The sequence below is a fragment of the Anabas testudineus genome, chromosome 7 (genome assembly GCF_900324465.2).
Source record: "Anabas testudineus chromosome 7, fAnaTes1.2, whole genome shotgun sequence".
Taxonomy (NCBI): Eukaryota; Metazoa; Chordata; class Actinopteri; order Anabantiformes; family Anabantidae; genus Anabas; species Anabas testudineus.
This window is the reverse complement of record NC_046616.1, coordinates 15,312,974-15,325,460: the sequence shown is the minus strand read 5'-3', so window position 1 is coordinate 15,325,460 and position 12,487 is coordinate 15,312,974. Positions and strand designations below refer to the sequence as shown.

Below are 12,487 nucleotides of genomic sequence, written 5' to 3'. Positions count from 1 at the left end.
TAAGGCTTTATTTGAGGATGTGAGGATGAATTGGTAGGTGACAGTTTTTATCTCACAGATGAGCAATTCCACAGGTCTACAGAGTACTGCTTTGGCTGCATACATTTTCAGTATCAGCAAAAATGATGTTTGAAATGTTTCTATTTGCAGTCTACTAGGTGATCTTAAGTTTACGGTCTACATAAGAGTACCATTGAACATGCAAAGGTAATTGTGTTACATTGGTATACGCCTCTAAACTGAGTTGGTTTGTCTAACTACGGTATGGTTCATTGTTCTGTGGCTTGATTAGTTTTATCGAATCTACAGTTGTTAAAAGATTCTACAAAAAACATGCAGACAGAAGGTAAATTTGGTTTGGTTTGAAAGTATATCCCAGCAGAGTAAAATGACCAACCTTTAATAAACTACTCACTGAAGCTTTCAGAGCCAAATACCTCTGAAGAAAAAGTACTAAAGACAAAAGCAGCAGAAACGTGGAACATATGAATGGATATATGGAAATGATAAATACTGGAACTGATTATTTACTGAACATGTGGTAGAAGATGTAGATGCAAGGGAAACAATGGCTAAAGAGATGCCTGAAATCTGATAAATGCTACTGTGTCTTTGAGGCTTTGGAAGCACGTCTGAACGCACTTTGTCGTCACAGGAATAAATGGCACTTCAATTTTAGTTTTGATTTCACAGCCGTTCATTTACAATGCTTGGGTGTATTTGCACATTCCATCTGAAAAGGAAATGTGAACTAGGCTGATAAAGAAAACTGGCACAGAGTGGTGACAAGGCCACTATGTCTGAGCTAGACTGCTGTTAAATGGCAACACAGAATGAAAAACAAGGAAGCAAGGGTAAAGCAGATTTTCACAGTATCGTTAAATGTAAGATCTGAAGTTGACTGAAAATAATTTTTTGAAAAATAATTACATCTACATTCTCTGTGAAAATAAATTGGAGATACAGTGAACTAATTAAAAACAAAGGCACCCAGGCTATGGAGGGAGCAAATTAATTTAAATTATTAAAAAAACAAAAACATAAGTCTCTCCAATGGAAACATCCTCGCATCCCATTGTCTTCCATTATTTATCATACAATGGAAAAAAAAAAAAATACAAGCAATTTTTAAAAAATGAATGAGGACTAGAACCAGATGTGGACAGGCGTGTGGCCCAGGCATCGTCCCCTGGACCTGAGCTCTGCTCTGAACATGACCATGCTTGAACGGACACACATCAGGCACAGCGGGGGGTTCATCTCACATTCATTTACTCTCACAGGTCAAATATAAACTACATCGCTTTAGAATGAAGCAAGTTGACATTAACACTAAAAATATATCCATTTAATCCTATTCTAGCATGGTCATATAGTGTGAAAGAGTTGTGCAGGTGAACATGGACAATAAATATATGTTACATCTTTATATACAATGGAATGAAGAGGGGCACAGTGGAAAGTTGAGCAATTTCTCCATTTAGTTCAATGAGTGTTCCTGTCTTCACTTGGTGAAACTGTGGCAAAATTTAGAGGACCCTGGATCTCTTGCTGGCCAGTGAACCGTGCTGAAAGGGAAAGGAGGCAAGAAACAGTAATATCCAGATGGCACTATTAAAACAACAAAACAAATCACTATGTCATAAGTTAAAAACACAAAAACACAAATGATTTAACAAAAGGGAAAAGTGGGGTTTCTTTTATTGGCTTACCTTAGCCTGCTTGTAAAAGTGAGGAGCCAACTCAACCAACCAGGAAGATTCAACAGCAGTCACATCGCGCATGTAGTATTTCGCCGTCTGCACCACTTCATTGAAGACAACCCTGAAGAGAAGACAAGACTGGACATATTAAGCACAGTTCTCAGACACATTTTCAAACAACAACACCTAAATGCCTGCGTACGGTGAATGTGCAAAAATAAAGGAGCTAAATAGCACTGCATCAGCATAACGTGCAAGCAATATGTACTTACCATTTTGGAGGTTTTTCTCCAAACAGCACAGAGTTGGGGTGGATGTGGAGCTCACGATCATCTCGCAAAGTTCTGGCACAGCAAAAGAAATAGAGTGAAAATTGACTTTAAAGCATGTGAAGACATTAAAACGTTAAACATCAAAAAGAATAAATTGCACAGAACTCTCTCACCGGTAGGAACCAGAATGGTGGATGCGAGCTGCATTTGCGAAAAATCCAGATACAATGCACTTCAAGATCACATCAGGATCCCCTGTACAAGACATAAAGAAAAATGTCTGAAAACAAGAGGAGTTGCCAGCTACCCAGTCAGAAGATGTCACTGCGTTTATATCACACGTGATATAAAATAGCAGGGCTCATTCTGTGCACACCTTCACTGGAGGTCCGTGGCACCTTAAACTTGTTCATGAGACGCCGGAGCTGCTCTCGTACAGTCACTGCCCGCAGCAGACCCTTGTAATTGAGAAAATGTTCCTGACACCACTGGGAGCTCTTCTGATGCTGCAGCAAAGAAAGGAAACAGTATATTAGACTTGACTCAAGTTGCATTAATCCCTGACTTCTGCTCCAAATAGTCATTGCCACTAACTGAACTATTTGAATATGCAGTGCACACACATACACACATTATACCTTAATGAATGCTTCATACACATTCAGCATGGTAAGGTGGTCTCCCTCAGCTACTGCAAATTTCCTGTGCTCTCGAGCCTGCAGGGTGAGATAGCAAAAACTGGATAATCATTATGCTGAGAAAGCATTTCTGCAAAATATACAACTTGCTCCTTTTGAAAGCCTGTTTTTCCACTTACAGCAACTTTCTTCTGATTGGGTGGCACAGAAAATATATTCTGAATCTGCATCATTGCTGCTATGGTAACAATCTCTTTGGAGCAGCCAAAGTTTCCTGATTCTAGGAGCATCTTGGCAAACATGGGACTGAGAGGAAACTCGGCCATCCGCACACCCATGGGATCAGTCAAACGGCCGTAATGGTCTAGGCCTGCCAACAGAAACACACAGGGTTAAGATTGTGCACGTTGTACAAGGACACCCATGTTTGCATATGCATGCTGACACACATTTCTGAACACCAGTGTTGCAGTTGAAGGACAGAGTGCCTTTTTACTCATGCTGATCTTCTTTTTTTCTTACCTCCCAGAGCGTAAAGCAGTTCAAGAGCCTGAACCATGGTCTGAGCTGGAGGAGGCTGTGGAGTTATAATAAATGAAAAAGCCAGCATTTATAATACTTGCTCTAAAAGACAGAGGAAAGTGACGATCTGTGAGGTCGTGTCATTGCATCTTTAAAAGCACAAACAGTCAACAACTGTGTTTATTTTTATGGTTTCTATGCATTTTTCCGCAAAGGCCAGGGGGCATTCTCGCTAATTAAAATGTAAAGTACAATTGCTTTCACAGTGGGTGAACACATCACAGCCACCCTGTGGATGCAAAGGGAGCTACTCACTGATAGGAAGCTGAAGCGCAGCACATTGTCAATGCCTAATGCTTTAAGCTGCAGGATGACAGAGGCCAAATTGGTGCGCTGCATCTCTGGCACAGTAGAGGCAGGCAGTTTCTCAAAGTCCTCCTCTGGTGAGAGAAATGGAGGCAATAAAAACACAGAGAGAAAAACACACAGTGGAGGAAGGAGGACTGACTATAGAATACAACATCTCATCTCAAATGTTAACAATTAGACTCTTCTCTAACAGTTTCTACACAGTCCCTACATTATTGTCATTCTTGTATTCCTGCAGACTCACACATACCTGTGTATAGCCTAAAGCATTTCCCGGGTCGGTTTCGGCCAGCTCTTCCAGCCCTCTGACTGGCTGAAGCCTTGGAGATGGGGGTGACCAGCAGTGATTCGATGGCAGTGCGAGGATTGTAGGCTCGCAGCTTCACAAATGCACAATCGATGACAAATACAATTCCATTTATAGTGATTGAGGTCTCAGCTATATTAGTGGCCACCACAACCTGGACAAAAACATAAGACAGGAATGAGACAGTTTCTCTGTAAATGGTTCTACTGGCTACTGTGTCTTTCTACGTCAGCTCCTGTACAAACTGACTCAACTCTGGGGCTTCCCATTAAATCATACTACATTTTAAAATAACAAATTCTCTGTTCTAGTTAGATCGTCAGGCTTTATTTTGGACTTTATAAATGCACAACAACTAATTGAGTCGCATTTACCTTGCGAACAGAGGAGGGCGCCCTCTCGAAGACCTTCATCTGCTCAGCATATGGGAGACCGGAGTACATGGGCAAAATTCTCAGGTGTTTCTTCATGCCATATCGTGACAGAGACCTGGCCTGGTCCTGCAGGAGGGACACCACCTTCTCCACCTCTTCCTAAGGCCACAGCAATAAGATGACAAGTAAAACAATAAACAAAAAAAAATAAGCCCACACAACAACACAATAAAATAAACACACAGGACACTGTTGTCTATACAGGTTTGACCTTTCTGCCAGTCAAAACCCAAGAAAATAAATAAAGACTTAATATTGGTAAGAACTTGATCGTTAACCTGTCCAGTGAGAAAAGCCAGGACATCTCCATCTTCTTCTGTCTCGTGGATCTTTAGCACTGTCTCTACTGTGGCCTTAACATAATCAGGAACAGGGCTGACAACAGACCAATGACAGTTCAGCATGAACAAAATAAATAACTAACAGAGCATTTACACATCAGCTGTGTTTATTGTGTTTTCAGTACCTGACGGTGTAGAAGATGTCCACCGGAAAGGTTCTTCCCTCCACTGTCAGAATTCCACACGTGTCCTTGACGGGATCACCAGACTCATTCAGGTTGAAGAAGTCATGGAATTTCTTCAGATGGAAGTGATATTACAGTTAGTGAAGGCAACATGAGGGAACATTGCGGAAGAGATACAGACTCTAGTTGCCCTCATTCTGACATTACTACTGAAGTGCAACAAAATAATCTGCATGTGGAGATAACAGGCTTTTAAACAGAAAGCACACTAGATGTCCGATACGGCATTTCAGCTGACTCGCTTAATGCTCAGCGCAGTCGTGCCCTGATTGTGTCTTTCTTTCATCAGTGTATCACAGATGTCAGTACAATGTGATCTGACCGGACATCAACTTTCCCCCCGCCTGCCTTTGTTTGGCTGTCCTCGCTAATCAAGCATATCTGTTCATCTTAATGATGCAGTCACCTTGGCATCCAGAGTGGCAGAGGCCACAATCACCCTGAGGTCTCGCCGCTTCTTCTGAATCTATTGAGGAAAGTGAGAAAACATGACAGTGAGAAAAGTGAAAATGGAAATATATGTCGCAACTGTGACATATATCGTTTTTATGACATTAATGAGCATTACCTTCTTTAGCAAACCAATGGCTATGTCTGTGTACAGGGTTCTCTCATGTGCTTCGTCCAGCATCAACACACTGGGTATAACAGAATGATAAAGGGCATTAGAGTGAATCCAAACCCATATTGATAACATACACAAGCTTACAGACACATTAACAAAATCACATTAGGACATTTGTAACAACACTACCAATAATTAACAACTATGGGTGAATTACATCTACAGGACCCTGGTATAGTGCATGCTGGCTGTGTCATGAGTTAGTTGTATAGATGTATAAAACAGATCCACCACTACAGTTATTAATAACATCACTGTATTGTGTTCTGTTACAAGTAAAAACATCTGCCGTGAAAACGTGCCTGTATTTTTTCAACAGAGGATCCGCCATCATCTCCCGCACCAGCATGCCATCTGTAAGGAACTGACAGGACACAGGGACATTTAAATAATGTAAGGTACCAGGAAAGAGAGACCAAACACATCTGTTGGGGATTACCTTGATCCTCGTGGCGTGGGGATCACAGCAGTCATCAAATCGGATGGTGTATCCCACCTCATGTCCCAGCAGGGCCCCCCGCTCCTCTGCAACACGATTAGCTACCTACCAGGAGAAAGAGGCGTAGAAAGAAATCTGAAGCAGCCATGTATCCTGGGGTGAAATGACAAAACAATGGCACAGCTGAGCTGTAACGGGACATCGGCAGAGCTCTTACAGAGATAGCAGCCACGCGTCTAGGCTGTGTCACTCCAATCACCTTCCCCTCGGCTGCCCAGCCAGCTTCCAGCAGGTACTGAAAGGAGTCAGATAAAAACAGAAAGAAGATCCCAAAAAAATTTGAGTACAAAGCACAAGAGACATCAGTGTTGCAAAACAGCAGGCACTGCATAAATTACACTCTAGCTGATGTGATCCAAACCCTGCTAAAAAAAAAAATTAGGGTACTAAGCAGCAGCCAAGGTCATGTAAAAACCACTATGGGAGTTACGCCATAGAGAGGTTATAAGTCCACTGCGGCAATGTTGGTGCGTATGTGACTTTGGATTTAAGGTTTTGAATGCAACAAACGTATTATTATTCATTTTGAGCAGGTTTCAGTGGTGCCACAATGTTGCATGGACTGAATTATACAGTACTAACCTGAGGTATCTGTGTTGTTTTACCACATCCTGTCTCACCAACTATGATGACTGTCTGGTAGCTCTCCACCAAGTACAAGATGTTGTTTCTGTGCTGAATTGGAGACAATACACAGAAAAGCGCATTAACAGCCATTAAAATCACGCAGAGACACACGCTAGAGCACATTCATCACTGTGACAAAGTCAGCCTAAAGACACAGTGAGGTGTGTGTGTGTGTGAGAGAGACAGAGAGAGAGAGAGACCTTGAAAACGGGAAGTTTCTGTCGTTGTTTCTCTATGGAGAGGGCGGTGTGCGGGTTGAAAATGATGGGGGAGCCGGTGGTCTCTGTGTTGAGCTCCCGCTCCTCTGAGATCCCCGGAGCCTCAGAGCCTGGAGCAAAGCAGATGGTCAAGGTGAACAGAAGATGTTTTATTCAAGTGTAAGCAGGCTGAGGACTGAGGACTGGGAGGACGACGGTGAGGGGGTTTTTACGCGATGCACTGACATGAAATGAGAGACCTGCGAGGGACCAAAGCCCCTCACAGGTCACATGCAGTCGTGTCGCTGTGTGTTTTGATTCAGCCCGTTTGAGTTTGACTCCGCAGAGCTATCGCTGCCCGGAGTGAGCGGGCTGCAGATATCACGCAGCTGCCGTGAAGGCGACTGAAACCGAACCGAACCGGACTCGTTAGCACCAGCATCTGTCCGCTAACGAACACAAACCCGACTAAACACGCACCAAACGACAAGTATAGCCTTTTTTTTTTTTGCTACTTACCCGGCTTCCAAAATTTCATCGTGGAGAGGGGAGCCGCCATCTTGGCCACTACGTCACATGGTTTTTTTGCTTCCGTTTGATGACGTCACGCTTCCTACAGCGATTGGATGAATGATATAAGTATTATATTATAAGGAACATGGGTTATTATTAAAAATCAATAAGCCGATCACACTAGCAAGCAGTGTTGTCAAGTTTTAATTCATTGATCATTACAAAGTTATTATGTTATGGTTTACTCAGCTGTGTCCCTAAAAATGAGGTGACTCCCAAATGTACCAGTGGCTAATGTTTGCCACTAAGCCAAAATTTAAAAAGGACAACTTGGTTATGACCTGGAGTTGAAGTCCTCCTCTCTTGATGTGATCCCACAACTCCACTACATCCTGGACCAGTCTACCCAGTGAACACAATCTCCAATTGTTATAGTTCAGCTCGCTACCCCATAGCATAAAGTATGCAGATCAGTGCAAAACGTTTTTATTACTGAATCAATCATTTGACATTTACACAGAAACAGAATTTCTTCTATATTTCAATAAAAGCAGAGGCAACTTCTTTGAAAATGGAGGCCAAATAAAGCCCATGTTTAATGATTCTCAAAAGATTTGATCAGAAAATACAATCCTTTCAAACACCAGCTGCATATCTAATATAACAGTATCATTACAATAACTTTGCAAGAACAGATTTTAAAAGTTCTTCACTATAAAATACTGAGAAATATGTTACATCAAACAAGACATAACATAAGTACAAATAAATCTGTGTAATACAATGCGGATTTGACAAAAGGGACATTGTACAGAACTTACAGACAGAAGTTTAAATTAATGTCAAAATAACAGGTAAGACTTTGATCTGGAAGCTACATGTGAGAAAATGAACTTAAATTATTTCTACCCTCCTAACTAATGCCATTAGTAAATGACATCTAGATATATAAAATCACAAATTACGGCAGTGCACAGACCAGGTTTTAGCTTAATCTGTGAACATTTGCATCAGCATGCAGGGTTTCACGCTCTTTTGTTTTGAAAGGTAATTTGGATGGACAAATAGATGCTTTTGAGTTCCTGACTGAAGAGTGCTTTGATACAATTTGCAGATATTGTCATTATTACAGGATATTGGCCGATACATGTATCTTACAACCAGGATTTGTTCTGATGTTAGCTCCCACATACAAACACACACACACACACTGTAGCTGGTAACCCTAACAGTAATCTTTGCTGAGCACTACTGAAATTACACGTTTTATATAATTAGTTTTGTAAAAGCCTAATTAATTTCTCAAGAAGGCAAACAGCACAATTTTTGAGTGACTAGAGGTAAGATGATCCCTTGTTGTTGCATTCTTGTAATTTGAGTGACCAGCTTATGTGCAGTTAAATGGGATGAATCTCACACGCAGCTTTTTGTGTCTGTCGTACTTCTTAAATGTAAAAAAGACGATGCAACAAGCCGATCAAGAAAAAAGCCATTCTCATTCCGTTTTACTTCAACATACTGTTCCAACATAAACTGACCTGCCACAAAGCTCACCTGATCTATTTGCTTTTTCTTTATCTTTAGTGTTTTGTAAAACATGGTGACAATGAAGTGAGGAAAGAAATATTGTACAACAATGAAGAGTGCATCGAAATGGAACCCTAAAATTAGAGCAAAGTACATAATTTGAACATGTTTATCGCAGTGGTCTTTCAGTGTCTTGTCATTCAAACTAGGATTTCCATGATGCTCTGCACACCCAGAAGTCATACTGTATGTGGGAGTGGTTACCCCGAGTAAGCCATGAAGTTCCTGTGTCTTGACAATTTACTTCAACAGAAATGTTCGTATTTAGTCTCCTAAGGACTTTCCTCAGTCAAAATGTAGAGCTGTGTAAAAGATTATCCACACCACCTGGTAAAGACGAAAAAATGACAGATTCAAAATTAAACATCAAAACACACATATTACAAACAGCTGCATGTTATGACATGGCTGTAACAAGTATACTAAATGCACTTCTTTTTCTTTAAATTACATTTGATGATTGGCCCTCAAAATATAATCAGAATGCAATAATCATTTCTGAATGAAATATGGGATAAAATCCAGGCTTTGTTCTTTGAAGCAAAGACAAGTCTTATGCTGATTCATATAGAATTTAGGAAGGTAAAAGATGTCAGTGCATATACTCTAAGTAATATATTTTGGAGAAAATGGGTCATTTTTTTAATTTATATTTCTGAAGAAAGCCAAGCTCAATTAAGAATATTTTGTATAAAATATACAATATGTTTCAATAATAATTAGCATCCCCACCAGAAAAAGGGCAAAAGATGTCATGAAGCCTTCTTTGGTGAGTTCCCACGTGCCACCATACTCTTCCTCGTCAATCTGCTGAAAGCTGCTGAAGTATACATAAAGGACGCCAGCGTTGATGATGCAGAATCTAACAGGACAATCACATAAAGATGTTAGAATTAGTGTTTTCTTTGGGGTAATCGCGTATGAAGAGACTCAGCAAAAGAAATTTCTCATTTTGCAATTTACTGTATGTCATACAGTATGTATAGTATATTACATCACAATACTTACATGGCTATTCCCAGAAATCCTTTCAATGGCGCAACGCCCCATATTACTCCAAGTATTACTGCAATAATTTGTCGAAGCCAGTAAATCACATCTAAAAATTCATCCTGCAAGAGAAAACAGAGCAAAGCGTCAGACAAAAAAAAAAAAAAAAACAGGATAGAAATGACACTTAAAAGCATTAGCTTGGTGATCCTGTTAATTTCTTAAATTTTTTTCCTGACATTATTTTATATTAGGCATTTGTATATGAGGGAAAAGCACATCCACATCCAACCCTGATGCACATAATCAGTTGTTGTTGTTGTTGTTGTTGTTGTTGTTGAGATGAAAGTCCCAACAGAAAAAATGACTGCTATACATTTGTGGAAGGGATGCATAATCTCATGTTTTACTAAACAACCTGGTGACCTCAGCCGTGGTGACACATTTAACTGTTTGGTTTGTTTTTTCTTCAAAGATTGTCTACTGTAGCCCTCACCTCTGTGGTTTGGGTAGCGGATTCATTTAGCTTAGTTTAAGTTGTGGTTGCGTGGTTGGGTAAACGTTAGGTAACGGTTATACACAAACCTATAAGAAAATTCACTACATGAAAGAAAGAATAAAACAGTGACTGATTTTATTTTTATATTTTATATAAGTGAGTATTTTTGTCATTTCTTAGCAATTGAGAAAGTATTTTTGAAGCAAAAAATATATTTTTCATTCTCTTTAATGTGATGATTTGTGGTCTTTCTCTGTTTGCAATTCGAAATGTGATATTAATTAACATTTTATGTGTTTCACAACTTTAAACTGAATAACTCATTAAACAATTAATTTAATTAAGAGATTAGCGGGTCGTTTAATAGCTAGCTGCAGTTCTAGACTGCCTCACTGTGGTGTGAAGGAGCAGTATCTGAAATGTATAAAACATTTCAATGACATGATCCTTTGGATTGTTTTAGTCGTGAATCCCCACTGGATACTGGTATTCACTTTCTTTGTTTTGTTTTAACTCAAAAACGTACGAAAGAAAACTTAAGGGTGTCCATGTAGATATGACAGCTATCCCAGGCAACTAGATTAATCCTCAACTTAGCATGGCAGCTAGCACCAGATAGCCATATTTAGACCTGGCGAAACTTTGGTGATTGGTGAGGTTCAGGGCAGCCAACAGCGACTACAGCAGAGTAGCAGCCCTAACAGAGTACTCTTACACAGGGCGACTGACTGACCTTCTCTTCCCAAACGGCGTTACTGTTGAAGGCTTTGCTCCATGTGGACTGTTTTACACCTCCATTCAGCAGATGACTTTCTTCTTTCCGCTTTGAACTGCTCGTCATTCTTTGCTATTTCCTTCGTCTACAGACGTCGTGAAGCTAGAGTCCAAATGTGACAACGGGTCAAAGTAGATTTAGGTTTCTAAGGTTGACCAAAGGAACAACGTACGACGAAATACTACAGGGTATTAGAGGAATGGACGCTCCGCTGAGCTGACAGATTTCAGTGGCTAACCGAAAAGACGATCAGAGCATGCGCAGTGTTGTTTGACCCCAGCCACCAATAGCCAATGAGAGAGTGCGACGTTTCTGCGACGCTGCTGCCGGAAATGATTAAAAATCTACAGCGACCCACAGTGGTGAAGACTCGGTAATGAATGAGTTTCAGACACACTGACCAAGATAAGTGACCTCCTGGATTTCACTAAGCAAACAGCTGAGAGCCGTGATTGATATGTTTCAGCTGGCAACACAATCAGGCCAGCTGACTACCTGAATGTACTCACTGATCAGGTTTTTTCACCTGTTGGTTTTTTTCTTCCCCTGCTGGCACTGGCATATACCAAGATATCAATGTCAGGATCCTATCATCAGTACAAGATTTTGCCTTTAAATTAATGCAACCGTGAAGGAAATGCATGCTGGTGACACTGAATGAGCTTATCGAAACAATGCATTGCCTGGTTTAACCTCGGAGGGGTAAAACTCTGCTGTAGGGCCCTGACCTATTCTCAGCTTCATTATTGCCCCAGACACTAGATACCAGTCTGTGCACTTGCTGAATGATTGATCATGGATTACTCCTTTGTCAAATGTGAAATTTTGCTAATTTCACACTGAACTCAACTATTTGAGGGGTTTTACTTTTGGTCAAAATTGAAAATGTTTATTTTTGGCTTTTGGTATCAAAATAACATACTTTCAGAATTTACTATCATATTTTCAGATGAATAAATTGTGGAAATAATTGTGGGTTGCAGCCTCACAGTAGTACTGCTATAGATTAAAAATTACCTTGCCTGAGGCTTTCTCTGTGTTAATTAAAGTAGTATAATTAAAACAAGGAAAATTGAGGTTTTGTGGTTCAAATTTCCACCAAATTTGAAATTAATCAGTAACATGGAGTAAATATGGGGCTTGTGCATGGTTTATGATATAATAATAATGCAGTATGTATTTTAACAAATAATTTTAACATTTAACAACATTCTGTGAGGTAAGAAAAATAGAAACAGTGTAAGATAAGATAAGATAAGATAAGATAAGATAAGATAAGATAAGATAAGATAAGATAAATCTTTATTGATTCCACAGTGGGGAAATTGAATTGTTACAACAGGTACAAAACAATAGTAAGGGGCAAAAGAATAAAATCAGAAAGTGTGTATGATGCATTGTTTT

General features: G+C 40.0%; 2 protein-coding genes across 2 annotated transcripts; both read right to left on the bottom strand.

Moving 5' to 3' along the window:
* Positions 1–384: 384 nt before the first annotated feature.
* zgc:158828 (probable ATP-dependent RNA helicase DHX35) lies at positions 385–7,298 on the bottom strand. Its single transcript, XM_026368832.1, has 21 exons — positions 7,239–7,298; positions 6,723–6,850; positions 6,478–6,570; positions 6,053–6,130; positions 5,836–5,940; positions 5,699–5,760; positions 5,340–5,409; positions 5,178–5,237; positions 4,712–4,824; positions 4,524–4,620; positions 4,186–4,344; positions 3,755–3,965; positions 3,451–3,575; positions 3,136–3,190; positions 2,793–2,983; positions 2,614–2,691; positions 2,352–2,481; positions 2,149–2,230; positions 1,976–2,047; positions 1,713–1,824; positions 385–1,568 (listed from the first exon to the last, which is right to left on the bottom strand). The coding sequence occupies exons 1-21, from the start codon at positions 7,276–7,278 to the stop codon at positions 1,530–1,532; spliced, it is 2,100 nt and encodes a 699-aa protein (XP_026224617.1). The 5' UTR covers positions 7,279–7,298; the 3' UTR covers positions 385–1,529.
* Positions 7,299–7,755: 457 nt separating this feature from the next.
* Positions 7,756–11,348, bottom strand: rab5if (RAB5 interacting factor). Its single transcript, XM_026366812.1, has 4 exons — positions 11,042–11,348; positions 9,828–9,931; positions 9,552–9,681; positions 7,756–9,146 (listed from the first exon to the last, which is right to left on the bottom strand). The coding sequence occupies exons 1-4, from the start codon at positions 11,147–11,149 to the stop codon at positions 9,105–9,107; spliced, it is 384 nt and encodes a 127-aa protein (XP_026222597.1). The 5' UTR covers positions 11,150–11,348; the 3' UTR covers positions 7,756–9,104.
* Between the last annotated feature and the right edge of the window lie 1,139 nt (positions 11,349–12,487).

Excerpts from the sequence above, each read along its gene's own strand:
- zgc:158828 (XM_026368832.1), bottom strand. The coding sequence starts at position 7,278 with ATGGCGGCTCCCCTCTCCACGATGAAATTTTGGAAGCCGG. Across the intron at positions 6,851-7,238 it reads GATGAAATTTTGGAAGCCGG|GCTCTGAGGCTCCGGGGATC; the intron begins GTAAGTAGCAAA and ends GCTTTGCTCCAG. Across the intron at positions 5,941-6,052 it reads GACGCGTGGCTGCTATCTCT|GTAGCTAATCGTGTTGCAGA; the intron begins GTAAGAGCTCTG and ends TTCTCCTGGTAG.
- rab5if (XM_026366812.1), bottom strand. The coding sequence starts at position 11,149 with ATGACGAGCAGTTCAAAGCGGAAAGAAGAAAGTCATCTGCTGAATGGA. Across the intron at positions 9,932-11,041 it reads ACGCCGTTTGGGAAGAGAAG|GATGAATTTTTAGATGTGAT; the intron begins GTCAGTCAGTCG and ends TTTCTCTTGCAG. Across the intron at positions 9,682-9,827 it reads GGATTTCTGGGAATAGCCAT|ATTCTGCATCATCAACGCTG; the intron begins GTAAGTATTGTG and ends TTGTCCTGTTAG.